The 21,995-nt window shown below is 38.6% G+C and overlaps 1 protein-coding gene across 4 annotated transcripts in view; it reads right to left on the reverse strand.

The window, feature by feature from the left end:
* SMYD4 (SET and MYND domain containing 4) overlaps positions 1-21,995 on the reverse strand; it is a 40,126-nt gene that overhangs the window by 7,119 nt on the left and 11,012 nt on the right. For 3 of the 4 annotated variants that reach the window (XM_061143072.1, XM_061143071.1, XM_061143074.1), the window contains exons 3-5: positions 15,231-15,375; positions 10,349-10,438; positions 7,825-8,989 (exon numbers count right to left, since the gene is read on the reverse strand). In XM_061143072.1, coding sequence (XP_060999055.1) covers positions 7,825-8,989; positions 10,349-10,438; positions 15,231-15,375 — 1,400 coding nt within the window. The remainder of the gene's footprint in view (positions 1-7,824; positions 8,990-10,348; positions 10,439-15,230; positions 15,376-21,995) is intronic. The other variant, XM_061143073.1, reaches the window with a different exon arrangement.

The following is a 21,995-nucleotide window of genomic DNA, read 5'->3' on the forward strand; positions in this document are numbered from 1 at the left end:
AAAACATTAGCTATAGGAATAATACTGTCTCTCTGCAGACAATTCTATTACCTGCTGCCGTGGAGAGCCAGGATTAGAACAAGTAAATAAAATTCACAGGGAATCCAAATGACTCAATTTTAGTCAACAGTCCTAAACTGTATTGAAATCTTTCATTAGTGCTTCTCCTAAATGCATAACTGATTTTAGTATCCTTTCCCCTACCCTTGTCCAAGGCCCACCTTCTGGTAAATGTGCTAATGAGCAGTGGAAATGCTAAAAGGTAAGGAGGCCGCAGGAAGGAGCAGCACAGGGCACAAACAGTTTGTAGTCTGAATAATCAGCCTCTGCATAATTAAAAGTTGACTTGCATTGCCAACTACTGATAACTGGCAATCTATATTAGAACAGCTGCTAAAATTTTCCCAGAAAAAAATTATCACAATGCTGTGAGTAATGCCAGCTTCGTGAATTATTTATGGATTATCCTCTAACAGAAGTAGGCCCAGGAACTGGGTGGGGTGAGTATTTTATGTCAGAGTTGAAGCTCTCTCTAATTATCTCAACAAAATTAAGTATTGATTTTAAAAGTTATTCAATATTTTGCATTAGTCATCTATTAGCAGAGATCAGAGAAAGTGAGAATGTGTAGGTACCTTAAGCAAATCTGTGACCTTTTGTGCACAGAACAAACAAAAAAACAAAAAAAGAGGGACTGATTCTTTATTTTATGGAAAGGGCACCTCACTAATATCCTTAGTACATTTAAAATGAGATTCAAGTTTAAAAAAAAAATTCATTTATAATACTTTCGGGATATACCTCTTCTGGCAGATATTTTATGAAACAAGAAATTTCTGTGTAAAGCAAGTCATCAAGGATCCCCATGCAAGGTAGATTCCCAATGGTTGAAGAGTAAAAGGGTAGTGAACTGACCTGAACCCCTACAGAACTTCATTAATCCCCTTTATGACCTGAACCCAGACACACCACGAATATGCCAGTTTCACCCAGAAAGATCCACACATACCAAGGTCTGGAGTTTCATTGGTGGCCAGTTCTATTCCTTCAAATAAGTGCCAAAGAGAGGTTCCTGAGGAACTATGATTAAATAGGATTTATGCAAAGATAATAACATACGTTTTTATAGGTTTTTGTCAAAATCTATCCAAGTTAACACTTTAATCCTTCTTCTGAGCTACTAATGAAACAGCTGCTAATGAAATTCAATGAGAACACTAAACTGGGAGGTGTTGGAACCCCAAAGAAATAATAAAAAGGGATGAAATAAGATTAGAAATATTAGCAGACGGAGACAAAATTAGACTGACTTCAAAAATGAAAGTGAACATTGCTGGTGGGCGTGTTAACTGGTACAGCTTTCCTGGAGGGCAATTTTGCAGCATGTATCAAGTGCCTTAAAAAGTGCTCTCATCAGGTGAACTATTTTTTAAAGAAGCTAAATTACAAAAGAAATACATGGGAGTCAGAAAAAATTTACAATCTGAAAATCACAGAGAAAGTAACAGTCATTTATAATCCTCTCAAGTCAGCTATAAGGTTTTGGTGCATTATATAAGTTTTCTTTCTAGCCCTAAATATGGAATTTTTAACGTAACTAGCAACATGGTACACATAGTGATTTGTAAGTTACTTCTCTTCACTTAGTATGTCATGGCCATCTCTTTATACTCTAACCTGAGATGTATACTATATTTAAAACAACAACAACAACAAAGCAACTCTGCCAATCTGATAGGGAAAAAAAGGGTATCTTGCTTAAATTACTAGAGAGAGGTTAGAAATGATCATCTTTATTACTACTTTGATAAAGTGCTTGCTTATGTATATATAAGATTTAACTTATATACCATAAAATTCACCTATTTTAAGTGTAATTCAACAATTTTAAGGAAATTAAGTTGTGCAACCATTACCACAATCCAGTTTTAGAACATTTTCATCACTAAGTATATTTTTAAAAGTTGATTTTAAGAGTTGCACAGTTGCTGGGAATGTTCTCTCATTTTGTCACTCACATTTTCATTTTTCTTTATGGGTTTTGGGGGGTGGGGAGTGTTAAACCAACAACTATTTCATTTCTTACAATGCTGTGTGCCAAAAACTTTGCTTGAGCTCAGCTGACTATTTTTTCTGCTAGTCTTGCCTGAGATTACCTTTAGGATTACAACCATGTGCATGTGGTTGTTTGAGAGGCTAGCCCAGGCTTGTTCAGAGGCCACACCATCATTTTAAGAAGTAACAATCGCAGCTGCAAGGTCTCTTAAGGCTGAGACTCATTAAGTCAGATAACATCACTTCTACTGCATTCCACTGGAGAAACTGAGGTTCAGCAGGGGGAAACAGGCTCCACCTCTTGATGGGAGAAAAAGCAATGTCAAGTTCAAACGGAGTTAAACATATAGTGATGGGACCACAGAAGTTGTGGTCATTTTTGCAAATAGCCTCCCCAGAGGCCTTGGAGATTCACCTAGTCCTCTCATTATCCATATTAGAGTACGGACCCACACAGAGGTTGAGCAACCTGCCCAAGTTCACACTGAGAGTCAGTGGTTAGAGTGACAGAACAGGAACTCTCTGTCCCCATCCAGTGTCTTCATTCCTTCAAGGACCTCTTTCACCTACCTTCTCTATCTTCTTTTCTGATTATAATGTTTTTGAAATTTGGTATTTAAGTTAAATCTAGCTATCTTCTAATTACCGAAATTTGGTATTATAGACTTTAGAAAAGCTTCTCTGACCACCCTAAAATTATGTAAAAATTCACTTATCTTTCTCTAGATATTTTATGGTTTAATTTTTCAATATTTAGTTTTTTAATGACTTGAAGAAAGAAAGAATCTAATGCTTTTGGGGACCTATCATATCAGTACCATATTGCTTTTAATTATTGTAGCTCAGTGCTGATAGGAAACCTAGCAGTACTAAGTCCCTTCAGTACTTTTTACAACAAAAAGGCTATTCCTACCCAGTTATTCAAGAAGAAATTTAGGACACTGTCAAAGTTTAAGAAAAATCCAATCGTGATTTCGTTGGAAATGGCATTAAACTGATTAGGTCAATGCAGGGAAATCGGCGTTTTTACAGTTTTCAGTCTCTCCTTCTCAGGACATGGCATGTGTCTGCATTTATCCAAGCCTTCTTTTATATCTTTCCAAATTAAAATATCCTTGCATTTCTGAAAGAGATTCTACTTGGTTATATATGAATGTTCCTTTAATAAACTGCTGGATGTGACACAGCTTTTTTTTTCAGGGTTTAGGCATCTATATTCACAAGTGAGACTGGTCTATAGTTTTTATTCTGGGCTTTGTAAAATGAGTGGGAAAAGGTACTAGGTTGTACCCATGTTCTGGAACAGTTTATAAGGTATAAAAATGGTATAAAAATATCATTATATTTTCAGATATTTTTATAATGTTTACATTGTATAAAAAAGATATAAAAATATCTTTCTGTTCCTTGAAAGATACTTTTTAAAAGTATCTTTACTTTTAAAAGTACTTTAAAAGTTAAATATGTTCCTTAAAAGTTTTAAAGAACTCACATAGAAAAGAGTGGGTCTAGCTTGTTTTTATGGAAATATTTTGATAACTTTTTCAATTTCTTCCATAATCACTGGACTTTTGAAGCATTCTCCTCCCTCTGGAAAAATTTAGGCAATTTCTATTTTTCTACAAAGTTGTCTACTTAGTATTTTCAAATTCAAAAATAAATTTATATTCTTGGCTACACCCCTTCATTGTTTCTAATTTGGGGGCGTCTTCCCTTGGATTTCTTAATTAGATTTGTCAAACTTCTGTCTCTATCAGGAACCTATAAACTGTATAGCCTTGTGCCAAATCCTGCCTGCTGCCTCTTCTTTGTACATATGTGGCCTAAGATTGGCTTTTACATTTTTAAAAATCACTTATTTATTTTTATTTTTGGCTGCCCTGGGTCTTCGTTGCTGTGCATGGGGCTTTCTCCAACTGCAGGGAGAGGAGGGCCCACTCTCTAGCTGCGGTGAGAGGGTTTCTCATTGCGGGCACTTCTCTTGCTGCGGTATGTGGGCTCCAGGGTGAGGGCTTCAGTAGTTGTGGCCCACAGGCTTAGCTGCTCCTCGGCCTGTGGACTCTTCCAGGACCTGAGATTGAACCCATGTCCCCTTCACTGGCAGGTGGATTCTTAACCACTGGACCACCAGGGGAGTTTGGTGTTTACATTTGTAAGTGGTTCAAAAGAAAATTCGCATGAAATGAAAAATCATAAGGAATTCAAATTTCAGGGTCCATAATAAATTTTTATTGGAGCCCAGCCAGGCACACTCATTTGTATACTATTTATCATTGCTTTCACGCTACAAGTGCAGTTGAGTGGCTGCAAAAGAGACCATATGGTCTGCAAAGCCCCAGATATTTACTATCTGGCCCTTTGCAGAAAAAGCTGGCTAAACCTTGGTCTATAGGACACAAGCTTTGATGACTATATTTCTGAATTCCCTATTTTATTATGTTATCTTTGTTTCCATATCCTTATTTCGAATATATTTGATCCGAGTGGCATATTAAAGTTTCTTTTAACCATGAAGTTTTTGCCAGTTTCTCCTTGTATAGTCACTTTTGTTTTACAGACACAATCTCAATGTTCCTGAGAGCTAAGCTTGATGATATATTTCAGAAAAGTATCCTTTACAAAAATAAAATGCCTCTTTGTTTTACTAGATATCTTACCTTGGGTTCTACTGTTTTATATTAATACCCTGATTTGCTTGTGATTTCTGACATGTCCTGCCCAAACACTTCACATTGTTTCAAGTGTCCCCTGGAGAAGGAAATGGCAACCCACTCCAGTATTCTTGCCCGGAGAATCCCATGGACAGAGAAGCCTGGCAGGCTATAGTCCATGGGGTCGCAAAGAGTTGGACACAACTGAGCAACTAATACTTTTTGTAAACAGAATATAGTTGGATTTTAATCTTTTTGACCCAACCTAAAAGATTCATTTAATAGAGTTTGGTCCATTTATATTTACTGTTATAGACTCATTTTTATAATTTTCCTATCTTTTGCTTTGTGAACTATTTTTTTGAATGTTTTTCGTTTCCCTAGAATGAAGGGAAAGGTAAACAACCAATTTTAAATTTACTAGAATAATGTTACCACAGTGTGAAAGCGTGTTTTTAATTTTAAAAATACAGAACTGTTCAAAGAAAGCTGTAATCACCCATATTTCCACTTTCAGAATTCATCACTGCTAATTAAGATTTTGGTATTTTTACTTCTAGTGTTGTTTTTTCTATGTATATACATTTCAAGCATAAGTAAGAATAAATCATGCATAAAACACTAGAACCTCACAGATGAAGACAGAGTCACTAATCCTTTTCCGATCACTGCAGGTGACCAGTATTATGGTACATATCTATTTTCCTAGTCCTTTTCAGCCACAGAAGATACAAGTGTTTCTGACTATACATATTCTTCCTACCAAAATTCATTCTTAACAACTTGTGAAAAATTTTACCCAAAACTTGCTGTGTAAATAAAAAATTGACTGCAATGCAATATCATGCACAGGGAACAAAAACATTTAGGCTACGATTCTCTGACCATAACGGGGAGGCCAATGAGGGAGGGTGGACGGAAAACACGTTCGTCCCTCTGGCTTTGCCATCCTGCCTCAAGGATTCAGCCTGAGTTAGTGGTCACCTCTATTGTTTTTCCCAGACAACAGTTTCCATAGTTTTGCAAGCTACTGACATTTATATCTTTTCTCATATGTTCTACTTAGTATTTTAGAGGCAAGACACAATAGAATCAAAAGGTGGTAGCTTTCTGCTGTATAATCTGGAAGCTCCATATACTATTTTTTATATTCAGAAAAACAAAACAAAATGAAAACAGTATTTTTTTAAAATGCCAGTGAAAGCACCCAAGGGAAAACACGATTCTGGAGAAACACGCAACAGATATATTTTAGAAGGCAGCGACGGCTCAAAGCAGCAAAAGGCAGAGAAGAAAATGGAGGCTGGCATGCAGTGTGATTCTGTTGTATCATGGGATGAGGCCAGTGCTATTTTGGGATGTTTCCTGTGCTTCAGGATGGGGAATTGAGTCCTGCCCCAAAATATGTCCAATGAAATACCTATACACTGTGTAACTTGGCAGCTGAATTAAAATTAGAGATAAAAAATATAAACAAAAGGTTGACAGAATTCTACATTACCTCATGTGAGACAAAAGAGCTAAGCATATATAGTTCAGTGAAGCCACATTTAATATCTGCCTATAAATCCTAGGTGTAGATATGACCTCATTCCTCCCCTCCAGAGAGCTAATTAGGAAATTGAGAAAAGTATCGTGAGCTGATTGAATTGAAATACACTGTTAAAATGGAGATCAAACAACAGAAATGTTGGAAACACCATTTCTTTGCTAATAATAGTATCTGTTGTCAGTACAATCGTATTAGAGGTGGCACTCAGGACGCTGGGCACAGGTACCCTCCCCATCTACCTTAACAGCCTTATCTCCAGGGTCTAATTCAGGAAAACAGGGCTAGGCTGGTCTGTGTCTAGCAATGGCCCTGAGACCAAAGGCAGCTCAAACATAGATATGGTAATCCATGTTTGATTAGAAATAGTCATACAGCCCACTATAACAGTATTGCATGAAAAGCTGTGCTGGGCCAGATTCCTCTCTTGGAAATTTAAAACAGAAGAATGGAGGGGGAAATCTGTCAGGTGAAAAGAGAAGAGACAAGAATGGCTGTGTCACAGGAGTAAGTTAAGATTCTGATACTTTAATTACAGACCCTGCTCTGTCTGCAGTCTTGTTTGTCGTGATTGTTTTGTCCAGATTGTTTGAGCTTTCCTTCACAATAAAAGATTAACATTGTAGGATTTCCCTGGTGGTCCAGTGGTTAAGGATCTGCCTGCCGATGCAGGAGACATGGGTTTGATCTCTGATCCAAGAAGATTCCACATGCTGCAGGGCAATTAAGCCTGTGTACCACCCCTACTGAGCCCTCGTGCCAAAACTACTGAAGCCTATGCACCCCAGAGCCCATGCTCTGCAAGAACCACTGTACTGAAAGGCCTCTGCACCACACCTGGAGGAGCCCCTGCTCACCGCAACTAGAGAAAGCCCGTGCACAGCAATGAAGACCCAGCACTGCTGCTGCTGCTGCTAAGTTGCCTCAGTTGTGTCCGACTCTGTGCGACCCCATAGACGACAGCCCACCAGGCTCCCCCTTCCCTGGGATTCTCCAGGCAAGAACACTGGAGTGGGTTGCCATTTCCTTCTCCAATGCGTGAAAGTGAAAAGTGAAAGTGAAGTCGCTGAGTCGTGTCTGACTCTTAGCGACCCCAAGGACCGCAGCCTACCAGGCTCCTCCGTCCATGGGATTTTCTAAGCAAGAGTACTGGAGTGGGTTGCCATTGCCTTCTCCAAGACCCAGCACAACCATAAATAAATAAAATTTGAAATAAAATTAAAACAAAATGTTAACAAAAACAAAGTTAAAACAAAAAATAACAGTGTAACTGTTGGGGGGGGGGATAAGATTTTTAACTTTATTTTTACAAATAAGCACATCAGCTTCACAACTCTGTAAAGTTAGGTGAGATTAAACTACCCATTTTACAGATGAGAAAGCTGAGGCAGAGTAGGATCAAAGTAATTTAAAGTCACAGAGCTTCTAGATGGCATAAGCATAAGACAGCTGTGCCTTCCCTTAAATCACTGATTTGACTACTGTTCTCCTTTACAGTTCTTTCTCCCCTGTAAATGTTACTCTATCAAGAACAATATTGTAAGGCAGAATAAAGAGGTTTCCTCTTACCTGTGTGCTGGATGGTCGTTATTGCCTGAGCATTACACTGCAGCTGTAACATGTGTCTCAGCATGGCCACTCCCCAAACATTCAGCTCTGCACACAACACAGGAGTCTCTGCAGCTTTCAGCTTAGTTGGTTTCAGATCTGTTGTGAAGGCCTGCAAACCGGCTGCTTCGAGCTGCCTGCACAGTGCAGAAACACTTAGAGCACAGAGGAATTTGTGCTCAGGGCTATGGTTTTCAGTATGGGGTAAAAGGTGGAAGACGGCATTATAATTCCTTTCATATTTCCCATTAATATCACATCCAGGAATTGGGGTCTCAACTGCTTTATCCTTTTTTCCCCCCTCTCCTCTCAGGTCATATTTGAGTATTTGTGCTGGATCCTTGCTTTCAGGTAAGGAGATGCCCTGGTTACTCATCTCACCACAGAGTTTCTTTATGACTTTGCCAACATCCTCAAACCTAGCTAAGAGAGCCGACCTCAGGGCAACATGACAAAACACGCCCAGTGTGAGAAGCAGAGCCCCCAGAGAACACTCCACACCATGGTAGCGATCCCAGGCCTGCTGCATACACTCCTGGCTGCAATACTTGGCATAGCTGCAGCCATCACAGGGAACCGGGGCCAGAGTGCGCCTCAGACATCGGTGGCAGTGAAGGTCCCCATTGGTCACTTGGATGTCCCACTTGCTCTCCAGGCCATGACGTCGCAGTGGCATTTCTCCTGGGTTAAGGACACTCACAAAAGCATCCTCTTTCACCAGAAGCTCTCCGGGGAGGATATCTTTTGTGGCAACCAGATAGCGGCCTTTTACAGGGTCTATATGTAAGCTGACAGAAGACGAGGCACTGGGAATTTGTTCATTCTCTTCTCTTAGGTCCGCACCCTCAAAGGTTTTGGTTAGAGCCTCTGGGAAGACTTCTGGGAGATTCTCCTTTTCTTGTACCTTCACTTTCACACGACAGAGGGTTCTCTGCAGAATCTGAAATTGGGAAGCTGAGAGGGTTGGCTTGGCAGCAAAGTTACTTTCAAGATCACTGATGGTCTGGCTTGCCTCCTGTGGTCTCCCCAGGGTCACCAGACACTCTGCCTTACGCAACAGCAGCTTGGGTTGCAATCTTTCTGGATACCCGTGCGTCTGCGCTCTGACGATGTCTTTAAGGCATGTCTAAAAACAGAAAGTAGATTCCCAAATGACCGTCCGTCCCTACTCTAAAATATTCACTTGGAAGTCTTAACAAAAATCTACAAGTGAGTGAAGGATTATTAAAAATAGAGCAACTACAACCATGTGCTTATTTCTTTAAATCATATTGTACTGTGATCTTTTAGTTTAGTGATTAGAAATACATGGTGAAGGTATTCTGTTTAACTGTCATTAACTATTTTTGATTCTAAGGAAAAAAGTTTAACAGATAGAAGGGGCATATTATGGTGATTAAGAGGGCATCTCAGTACAGACTCTGCCTCTTACTAGTTGTATGACCTTGTGCAAGTGAATTAGTTTCTCAGTGTTTAAGTTTTCACATCAGAAAAAATGGGAATAATACCTCACAGGATAGAAGTAAAGACGAAAACAAGGTAATATACCTGAAGTGTTAAAAAGGTGCTTGGAAGACAGTATGTGCTTAATATACGGGAATCATTATTGTAAGAAGTAATAATACAGGGAAGATATAAAGGGCTGAACGCTTCACAAGGTCTTCCCATCACTGTCTTCAGCAGCCCAGGCTTTTCTTGCTGGGGGACTGGAGCTAGATTCTTGCTCTTCTCTTTTGGACCAAAGGGCTTAAGTGTGAACTTGTGATTACTCACACAGTTCTTTCCCCACCCCCGCCACTTTTTTATTTTCTGTTGTGCTGGGTCTTTGTGGCTGCTCGGGTTTTTCTCTAGTTCTGGAGAATAGGGGCTACTCTCTAGTTGCGGTGTGCAGCCTCATCATTGAGGTGGCTTCTCTTGTTGTGGGGCATGAGCTCTAGGGCTCAGGCTCAATAGTCGTGGAGCACGGACTTAGTTGTTGCTCTGCAACATGTGGGATCTGATACCTGACCAGGTATCAAACCTGCATCTCCTGAGTTGGCAGACAGATTCTTTAGCACTGAGCCACCCGGAAGACCTACAGGGATATTCTTAAACACACCCATCTATTTATTTAAAAAAACAAATAACCCAAACAAATAAATAGTTTGCAAACACTTAGAACCTAAAGCATTATTAGCAATGGCTGTGTATGTCACAACTGATCTTAACAGCTGAGCACTGCTGACCCACTGGATAGAGTCCACGGCCCTGGGGAACGTCCACGTCTCATTCCTGCCAACCAACACCACCCTACATAATAACCTGTGACAAGTGAAGTGAACGACGAGAAAGAACAAGTTCGGGAGGATATCCATTTGGTTCCGATTCAACCAGTTGCACAGGGCCCAATTTTAGTGTTCTGAGGTAGAAGCAAGGATGAAGGTCTAGTCCCCCCAGGAACCCCCTGCAGATCCTCTCCAATCACACCAGGCATTCTGATACTCACTTCATACTGACCCAGGTGGAAGAGGGCTGCAGAGCGATTGGCATAACACAGTGATATGTCTGTAGAGTTGGGCCCCGAATGCGATACTCCCTGAAGAACAATGAACCGGTTAAAGGTATATACATGGAAACTAGCATCTTCAGAGTTTTTTTTTTTTTCCAGATAACAGGGGCTCTGCTACAAAGGACTGTATGCAATTGGGAAAGTTACTGGATCTCTTTGTGCTTCATCTGCTTCATTTTTAAGTACCTTAGAGCAGAGCTTAGAAGATTAGGTAAGGAAATAAACATGTGAAGCATTTTGAAGACAGCAGCTTCAGACACAGTGTCGGCTACAAGACAACACTCAAGGTAAACGAAAACTGAGGAGTATAACCTGGCACATGATAAAGTGTGAGGGGAGCAAATAGAAATTCACACAAGAAGAAACACTAATGATATGTGGGAAACAATTCATAGATAGTCAAATACATGAACATGAAAGCAGATAAAGGCTACTTTCTTCTACTACCAAATTGACAAGGAATAATCATAAAGGTGGCATCTCCAATAACTAGAGAAAAGACTGGGATTATTCAATGAAAGTACTGGGACAAGCAGCCACTGAGGAAAAATAAAGTTGGTTCTCAACAGATGTTAAAACTTTCATTAGGATAAATTCCCAATGGATCAAACCTTAATGTAAAAACTGAAACTGTTAAGAGCACTAGAAGAAACTACATGAATGGTCCAAAGTGATGTTAGAGTGAGAAATACCTTTCTAATTATGATGCAAAAACCCGAAGTCATAAAAGGTTAATAAATGTGGCCACATAAACATAAAAAATTTCTTTGGAGCAAAAACCAATAACAATATTAAAAGACAAACACTGAACTGGAAAAAAATATTTGCAACTCTTATTATAGGCAAAGGGCTCATTTCTTTATGAACAGGCCTACAGATCAATAAGATGACAAGCAATAATTTAGTAGGAAAATAAGCAAATGATAGGAACAATTCTCAAGGGAAATATAAACGGCCCTTAAACAAATGAAAAATGCTCAACCTCATTCATAATCAGCAAAATGCAAATTAAAACTCTGCTGAGATGCTATTTTTTACTTATCAGATCGGCAAAGAAAAGTAAAATTGATAGGATACTCTGCTGGCATAGAAATGAGATACACTTTTTCTGCATTGCTAGTGGGAATGTAAACTAGTTGCACGATTACTGAGGCAATTCAGCAATACATATATCTCTTAATACATACATGCTGAGGCTTTCCAGTTGGTTAGTGGTAAAGAATCCACCTGCTGATGCAGGGGACACAAGAGACACAGGTTTGACCCGTGGGTTGGAGATCCCCTGGAGCAGGAGATGGCAACCCACTCCAGTATTCTTGCCTGGAAAATTCCATGGGCAGAGGAGACTAGTGGGCTACAGTCCAAGGGGCCACAAAGGCTCAGACACGACTGAGCATATACACTATATTTATATATATATATATCTGTATCTCCACTGACCCAGCAATTCCTCTCCTAGGGATTTATCCTAAAGATATAATCTCTTATTCTACACATATATGTAAAATAACATACATGAAAGGCTTCTCATCACAGAATTGTTTGAAGTAACAAAACATAGGAAACAAATATTGATCTAGAAGACACTAACAAATTAACATTACATCCATACAATGGAAGAGAAGTGGAAAAAGTGCAGTGCTTAACAGTAGAATGTTATTTACATAAAAAGAGTGTATGTGTGCAGGGGTGGCAGATTATTTGTATTTATTTATATTTGGTGAGGTACCTCTGGAAAAATACCTTTTAACAGCATCAGTGTTACTAGCTTCTGGGGATGGAAACGAGGTGGCTGGGGAACAGAGGAAGCAGACAGCACTGTATATTCTTGCACCTTTAAAATTCTAACTATGTAAGCACATTTCCTATGCCAGAATAAATAGACAAAATAATGATAATAATACCCTAACAATCAGTATTGCTTAGGATATAGAGAAATGAACATCCCATGCTCTGGTGGAAGTGGAGTAACTAGCTTTTTCCTGGAGAAAGATTTAGCATCAAGTGCCAAAGGCCTAAAAAAAAAAAAAATCATATTCAATTGACTCAGCAATTGCCCTTCAAGGAATTTATCCTGAGGAAATAATCAGGTGTGTACAAACATTTACATAGAAAGATGTTCCTTGCAGCTTTATGATACCAAACAATCTGCCAACATTAGGAGATGTTAAATCAAGTATAGTTCTCTGTAATGGAACACTAAGCCAGCCGTAAAAAATCATGTTCTAGCGGAAAATTTAATAACATGAGAAAACGGTCACAATAAATTGTTGAGGGGAAAAAAAGCAGGTTACAAAACAGTAAGTACAGCATTATCGCAATTTTGTACAAGAAAAACATATTTTCAGAGGAAAAAGAGGCTGGCTGGATGTAAGCAAAAATGTTAGCAGTGCTTTTCACTGGTTATGGGATTTTTTTCTTACTGTTTATGCTTCTCTATATTTTCCAAGTAAACATATATTACATTTACAATCAGACAAAAACAACAAATATTATTTCAAAAAAGAAAGAAAATAGCAACTCTATGAGAACACGGCAAAGTACCAAATCACCAAAATACTAGCTTCATGAAATAGGAATGCTCATCTCCCTCTGCATTCAGAGCAAATCTTAATTTTTTGTCTGATTTTACTTTTTTTAGTTTATTTTCCTTGAACAACTTCCCTGTGATCACATTTATGACACGCATGCATGCAGCTGAAGAAAGATTAGCTCTGAAAAAGAACTATTAAGGCATTTATCAGTGATCATTACATCTAGTGGGTTTTAGTTCCTTGGCAATCACTAACACGTTATTCAGATAAATACTTTCTTGTAGCATCACAAAGCAGAGCTTTTATCAATTTTAGAAGATACTGTTGTTAGTCTGATAGTTGGAAAACTAAGTCCAAACTTTAAGCATAGGTCTGTTTAAGATGCAGAGTAGGGGGTACCCACTTCAAATGCACTGGCTTCCCTGATAGCTCAGTTGGTAAAGAATCTGCCTGCAATGCAAGAGACTCCGGTTCCATTCCAGGGTTGGGAAGATCCCCTGGAGAAGGGATAGGCTACCCACTCCAGTATTCTGGCCTGGAGAATTCCATGGACTGTATAGTCCACGGGGTCGTGAAGAGTTGGACACGACAGAGTGACTTTCATTTTCACTTCAATTGCACACTCACTCTTTCAATAGACAAGGTTCACAGACCTGGTTCAAGGGATTGATACATTCTTGCTTTAAACCCATGTTTATCTCTAAAAAATTATGGAAGGAAGTCTCTCAGGAATCTTTTTCCAGTTCCTACTCTGGAAGCCTTCTCATACTGTTCATGAGGTTCTCATGAACAGTAGATCAAAACAAACTGGAAAATTCTTCAAGAGATGGGAATACCAGACCACCTGACCTGCCTCCTGAGAATTCTGTATGCAGGTCAAGAGGCAACAGTTAGAACCCGACATGGAACAACAGACTGACTCCAAACTGGGAAGGGAGTACGTCACCCTGCTTATTAACTTATATGCAGACTACGTCATTCGAAATGCCAGGCTGGATGAAGCACAAGCTGGAATCAAGATTGCGGGGAGAAATATCAGTAACCTCAGATACACAGACGACACCACCCTTATGGCTGAAAGCAAAGAACTAAAGAGCCTCTTGATGAAAGTGAATGAGGAGAGTGAAAAGCTGGCTTAAAACTCAACATTCAGAAAACTAAGATCATGGCATCTGGTCCCATCACTTCACGGCAAATAGATGGGGAAACAATGAAAATAGTGAGAGACTATTTTTTTGGCTTCAAAATTACTGCAGATGGTGACTGCAGCTGTGAAATTAAAAGACGCTTGCTCCTTGGAAGAAAAGCTATGACCAACCTAGACAGCATATTAAAAATCAGAGACTTTGCCAACAAAGGTCTGTCTAGTCAAAGCTATGGTTTTTCCAGTAGTCATGTATGGATGGGAGAGTTGGACCATAAAGAAAGCTGAGCGCTGAAGAATTGATGCTTTTGAACTATGGTGTTGAAGAAGAATCTTGAGAGTCCACTGGACTGTGAGGAGATCAAACCAGTCAATCCTAAAGGAAATCAGTCCTGAATATTCATTGGAAGGACTGATGTTGAAGCCGAAACTCCAATACATTGGCCACCTGATGCAAAGAACTGACTCCTTGGAAAAAACCTTGATGCTGGGTAAGATTGAAGGCAGGAGGAGAAGGGGACAATAGAGGATGAGATGGTTGGATGTCATCGCCGACTTGATGGACATGAGTTTGAGCAAGCTCTGGGAGTTGGTGATGGACAGTGAAGCCTGGCGTGCTGCAGTCCATGGGGTCGCAAACAGTCGGACATGACTGAGCGACTGAACTGAACCTTAATCTAAGTCACATTGGCTATAAGCTAACCTCGTGGCTAGCCCCCAAATCCAATTTCTCTCTAAACTGGAACTATCACACACTAACAGCCTCATCAGTAATTCAGACAAAAAAGGCACACAATTCAGTGAGAGCTGACAGACACCAGTGAGGGAGGCCAAGGCGTCCAGTAAGGCTTGCTACACTTGTGCCTGAGGGAATATGTGAAGAGAATTTTCTTGACGGAATTTAAGACATATAATACAAACTCTCCTTTGTTTCAGAATATGAACAGAAGCAGAGTTGTACCAGTTTTTCAAATCCAATCCAGAATTAATAGACAAAGTTACTAGTGGCTATACCACTTAGCAAGAATGACTCTATTTTTGACTGTTGAATTGTTGAGACGGCTCCTCTATTTTTTGAAGAAATATGCACTGCTGAATTGTTGAGACGGCTCCTCCTGCTCAGTTGTGGGGTGGGTCTTACCTTAGAGTACAGCACAGTGGCTCCCATATAATCCTTCTCCTGAAATTTTTTGTTTCCTTTTTCTCTGTAGAAAAGGGAAGCGTCGGGGTCCTTTCCAACAAGGTAACCTCCAGAAAGCCTTTTTAAAAACATCTCATCCTCAGGTCTTCACGAAGAAAGAAAAATCAACAATGACAAAAAAAAAAAAAAAAAAAGCACAGATTTGTTATTTCAAGGAAAATGAACCATTGCACCTGAAACAGGAGTGAGTGCCTATAAAATACTGGGACGCAAGAGGTTGGATGTGTTTTGTAATGTGACTGGGGAAAAACATCTTTGGTCTCAGAGACAAAGGGACTAGAATTTCTATTTAGAGGCCAGAATACAATTTATTTATTTTGGGGCCGTGCTGGGTCTTCACTGCGGCGCATGGGCTCTACAGCACGTGGGCTCAGTAAGCCCACACCATGTGGGATCTTTTAGTTCCCCCAGCAGGGATTGAACCTGAGTCCCCTACACTGGAAGACAGATTCTTAACCACTGGACTTCCAGGGAAGTCCCGTACACTTTTTATTCTCTATCTCATAATTACTGGCCAATAAACCGTTCCTTGGATTAATGCATTATACAGAAGTTTCGGTGTGGAGAATGACATAATACACAAGAGTCTGTACTAAGATGTAGTCTCCACCTAAACTTTATTGAAAATACCTAAGTGAACAGCTGACAGAGGGGAGACAGGGAGGAAGGGAGAGAGTGAGAAGAGGGAGGGGGAGAGAAGACTGAAGAAGAGGAAGAGAGGAGATGAATCATAAAGTCAGTGTAGTGAACTGTTAGCATCTGGAGAATCTGAAAGAAGGGTGTTGCACAGCAGTTCTTTACCTTATTTTTGCAAGTAAATCTGAAATTGTTTCAGTCTGCAAAGTGTTTAAAAGTAAGTATATGAATTCTCTAATATAGAAATATACAAACATACACCTTTCTTCCAATAAAGAAAAATAGTATAGAATAACCTAGCCTATACTCTGACTATACAGTGCAATGAAACAAAATAGGAACAAAATAGGAACTAAAAAGCCTCTTAAGCAACTCTTGGGTTAAGGGGAAATCAAAGTCAAAACTGCAGAATGTTCAGAAAACTATTTTTAAAATTTTTGTTTACAAAGATCTACAAGAAATACCTTTCACGTTGTGATTCAGTGTGATGCATCTGTGCATATATGGAAATTTCACAAAACATTATCTTTCATTTAATGTCAAATATGGTTTTATTAATATTTAAACACAATATAGAAAAATCTCAAAATAAATAACAGAGAAAGAAAAATAAGGAAAGATTTTAATTCAGAAGGTGTGCTTGCCTGTTCAAAATTTATTCCAGTCCAGAAAATATGAGGACAATAACCCACGCATATCTGATACACCACAGATCCTATTCTTTGTTCTATTTGTTTTTGTGTTGTTTTAAATTAGGTTAAATCTGCAAATCCTATTCAAACAAAAAAGTTGTGATGAACAGTAATAACAGGAAAACTCTTCTTGCCTAACAATGACTATTCTTTAATCTTAATCCAAAATGATGACAAACTCAATGTTTTTGTAATTGTTCTTCAGTGTAATTAAGAACTAAGCTGCAATAATTCATTCTTTCTTGCAGCACCAAGTTTAACTCAGTAATTAAAAGTTTTGAAAAGCAAATGGATGGTCTTTCTTTTTCTAATATTTCAAATTTTCTTTTGGAATGTTAGGATAAAAAAATGTGTGGAAGTGAGATGAAAAACGTGGTTTTTTTTGGTGGGGGTGCATTCTGTGGCATGGTAGGTTTTAGTTCCCCACCCAGGGATTGAACCAGTGCCCCCTGCTGAGGAAGCTCAGAGTCTTAACAGATGGATCACTAGGGAAGTCCGAGATGGAACAATTTGCTGGGTAATTTTTTTAAATTGTGGTAAATATTTTAAAAATTATCATTTTAACTATTTCAAAGTGGAAAGTTTAAGTACATTCATAATATTGTGCAATCGTCACCACTATCCATTTCCAGAACTTCTTCATCAGCCCAAACTAGAACTCTGTACTCATTAAGCAATAACTCTCTATTCTTCCCGCCGTCCAGCCTTGGTAACCTCTATTATACTTTCTATGAAGCAGTCTATTCTAGGTACTTCATATAAGTGGAATTGTAGTGTTTGTCCTTCTATGTCTGGCTTGTTTCACTAAGCATAACATTCCCAAGGTTCTTTTTTTCACAGCTGAATAATATTCCATTGTATGTATATACCACAGTTTCTTTACCATTCATCTGTTAGTGGACATGTGGGCTATTTTCACTCTTGGGCTATTGTGAATAATACTGCTCTGAACATTGGTGTACAAGTGAATCTGTTCAAGTCTCATTTTCAATTCTTTTGGGTATAAACCCAGAAGTGGTATTGCTGGATTACATAGTAATTCTAGTCTAAAATTTTTGAAAAACTGCCATATTGTTTCTCATAATGGCTATACCATTTTACATTCCCACCAATGGTGCACAAGGGCTCCAATTTCTCTGCATCCTCACCGACACTTGTTACTTTATTTTATTTTTGGATAGTAGCCATCTTAACGAGTATTAGGACAATAAGGTATCTTGCTGTCATTTGACTTGCATTTCTCTAATGATTAGTGATGCTAAGAGCATCTTTCCATATGCTTATTTCACGTGCTTATCTTCTTTGGAGAAATACCTATGCAAGTCCTTTGTCCATTTTTATTTTATTTTATTTTTTTTTTTATTAGTTGGAGGCTAATTACTTCACAACATTTCAGTGGGTTTTGTCATACATTGATATGAATCAGCCATAGATTTACATGTATTCCCCATCCCGGTCCCCCCTCCCCTTTGTCCATTTTTATTTAGGTTTGTAGTTGCTGTTCTTGACTCTTAGGATTTCTTTATATACTCTGGATATTAATCCCTTAGCAGCTATATGATTTGCAATATTTTCTCCCATTCTGTCGGTTGCCTGCAGATGACTGCCAACAGAATAAATACTCTGTTGGTATTGTCACTTAAGGCACTAAATATTTCACTTTTCATGAAGTCTGATTTGCTTATTTTTTCTTTTGTTGCCCACGCCTTTGGTTTCAGAGCCAAGAAAAGATGCCAAATCCAATGTCATTAGCTTTGGGCTTATGTTTTCTTCTAAGAGTTTTACAGTTTTAGCTCTTAAATCAACTAAATAACTTGAGCTTTTTTTGAGTTAGCTTTTGTACATGGTTTAAGGTAAAGGTCCAACTTCATTGGCATGTAGAGTCTAACTTGAAAGCAGATAGAAAGAACCAAGCTCTTTCCTCTAGCCATGCCTTCTCTTTCTAGAACCCTAGAGAGGTAGAGCCTCTTATAAGCTTGATAGGCAAAGCAGAAAGGTCCAGCCCCAGAAGAGAGTACAGAAGATAAGAGCTGAGAAGCTATAGCTTAATAACTAGCATCCATTCACATATGCACATTTTTTTCCTGAAAGTAAGTGTAGTTATCATGGAAGTTCACCTCTAAGTATTCCACCATGCCTCTGCTAAGAATAAGGACATTCTCCTATATCTTGATATTGCAATATCATTATCATGCCTAAAAAATTAACTCTAATTCAAATATCATTTAAAATTTCTCCATTATTCCTAATATGTCTTTTTTTTTCCCTTACCCCAACCTGATACAGGATCAAGGTTCTAATGTACTGCACTTAGTCATTATTTCTCTTTAGCCTCTTTTGAGATAGTTCCATGATTTTTGTTTTATTTTTCATGACTAAATTTTCTGAAGATTCGAGCCAGGAAAATGTTCTACATTCTGGTTTTGTCTCATTGTTTCCTCATGATTAGATTCAGATCAAACAATTTTTGCCAAGAGTACATTATTATATCACTATACTTTTTGTTGTTTCAAACCAGGAGACACATAATGTCAAGCAGTCAGTCCCACCACCACTGGGGCTGCTGTTTGGTCATTTGATTGGTGACTGTTAGATTTCCCCAATATAAAGATAACTTCCCTCTTGTAGTAACTAACATTAATAAGTAACCTGTGGGGCTACACTTTGAGGCCATGGGAATAATCTGTTTCCAGTGATCTTTCTTCTAATGGTTTTAGCATCCATTGATGATGATTGCCAGAATTTAGATATTACACTGGGGGTTACAAAATGGTGATTTTCTAATTTTATCATTATTTTTAAACTTATTAATTAGCATTCTTCTGTAAAGACAAATGTTGCCCCCTTTTCTTCTTTTACATATTTATGTATTTATTTGAATATCACCATGGACTTAAAAAAATGCATTGTTTTAAACCATTACCATCATCATACTTTTTGATGCTCATACTGTCCTAAATTTGGACAGTGGAAACTCTTCAGATTGGCTCCTATGTTATTTTTATTTACATAAATCCATTAGTCTTTGAGTATTTCCTTGATTTCTGGCAAGACAAAGTATTCCAGTTGTACCAGTATAAAATCAAAACAAATGGAAAGGCAGTGAGTACAGATAATAACTCTGTTAAGGATTCCCTAGGAGACTGCATATTATCAGTGGGAGAGGTTCACTTGTCTCAGGAGGTCTTGATATTGATAAAAGGCATCTAATTGGGGAAAATATTCCTCAAAGACTGTAAATGGCAAGAAAGAAAAGTGCATGCCTGGCTTTAAGCTTTAAAGACCCAATTCACATTTTCCTTTAATGGGCAAGCATGTGGAGATTAGAAATTTAAATATTTTTTGGCCATTTTAGATTATGATTGGCTAATTTTACAAACAGCTCTTCAGAACTAACCTGTTAAGTAAAGAAGTTTGGGGATGAAGTAGTAAGAGATACACAGAACAAATAAAGAAACAGAGGGAATAATTAACTTCAGGGAAAACAAGTTATATCAGAAAGGAAATGTAATTCAAAATATACTTTGTGGTTCACATGATATCTACACAGACATAATGATATACATAGTGAAAACTGGTTTAACCAGTATTATATTCTATTAGCTATACATCTGTGGATCACAACAAACTGTGGAAAATTCTTAAAGAGATGGGAATACCAGACCACCTGACCTGCCTCCTGAGAAATCTGTATGCAGGTCAAGAAGCAACAGTTAGAACTGGACATGGAACAACAAACTGGTTCCAAATAGGAGTACGTCAAGGCTGTATATTGTCACCCTGCTTATTAAACTTATATGCAGAGTACATCATGAGAAACACTGGGCTGGGTGAAGCCCAAGCTGGAATCAAGATTGTTCAGAGAAGTATCAATAACCTCAGATACACAGATGACACCACCTTTATGGCAGAAAGTGAAGAAGAACTAAAGAGCCTCTTGATGAAAGTGAATGAGGAGAGTGAAAAGCTGGCTTAAAACTCAACATTCAGAAAACTAAGATCATGGCATCCGGTCCCATCACTTCATGGCAAATAGGTGTAGAAACAACGGAAACAGTGACAGACTACTTTTTTTGGGCTCAAAATCACTGCAGATGGTGACTGCAGCCGTGAAATTAAAAGATGCTTGCTCCTTGGAAGAAAAGCTATGACCAACCTAAACAACATATTAAAAATCAGAGACGTTACTCTGCCAACAAAGGTCTGTCTAATCAAAACTTTGGTTTTTCCAGTAGTCATGTATGGATGTGAGAGTTGAACTATAAAGAAAGCTGAGCGCCGAAGAATTGATACTTTTGAACTGTGGTGTTGGAGAAGACTCTTGAGAGTCCACTGGACTGCAAGGAGATCCAACCAGTCCATCCTAAAGGAAATCAGTCCTGAATATTCACTGGAAGGACTGAAGCTGAAACTCCAGTACTTTGGCCACCTGATGTTAAGAACTGACTCCTTGGAAAAGACCCTGATGCTGGGAAAGACTGAAGGTGGGAGGAGAGGGGGATGACAGAGGATGAGATGGTTGGATGGCATCACCAACTCAATGGACGTGAAATTGAGTAAGCTCCGGGAGTTGGTGACGGACAGGGAGGCCTGGCGTGCTGCAGTGCTGCAGTCCATTGGGTCAGACATGACTGAGTGACTGAACTGAACTGAACTGATACATTGTAAACTATAATATAGTTATGATGACAGAATGAGGGAAAAAACAAAAATATACACTTCAATTGGGAGTAAGAGAGCTAGATTTGGCATCTAAAACTAAAAACTCAAAACTAACATTATTAGCATACTGTTTAGCAATATGAAATTAAATACTGGAAGAAACAGTGAAAATATTTTATTTTTTTTCACTTTTGCATTTTTTTTCATTTATTTTTATTAGTTGAAAGCTAATTACTTTACAATATTGTAGTGGTTTTTGCCATACAAAATATTTTAAATACCAGTGTCTGGGGAACAGAAGTGGGGAAAAGTGAGACAGAATTGCTGTTTTTCTTTATAAGCTTTGAAGTATTACTTGACTTCTTACATTTTATGCATATTCTGCTGTGTTATGCTTAGTTGCTCAGTTGTGTCCAACTCTTTGCAACCCCATGGACTGTAGCTCACCAAGTTTCTGTTCATGGGATTCTCCAGGCAAGAATACTGGAGTGGGTTGCCATGCCCTCCTCCAGGGGATCTTCCCAATCCAGGGATCAAATCCAGGTCTTCCACATTGCAGGCAGATTCTTTACTGTCTGAGCCACCAGGGAAGCCTGATATGCATATTACTCTGATAAAAAATGAACTAAAAAAGGAAAACATTTCCACTTAATAAGGTACCATGTCTACACAGTTTTACAAGATTTTCTACCAGTTTTAAAGAATCAAATAATCC

The sequence above is a fragment of the Dama dama genome, chromosome 5 (assembly GCF_033118175.1).
Source record: "Dama dama isolate Ldn47 chromosome 5, ASM3311817v1, whole genome shotgun sequence".
NCBI classification, from domain to species: Eukaryota; Metazoa; Chordata; class Mammalia; order Artiodactyla; family Cervidae; genus Dama; species Dama dama.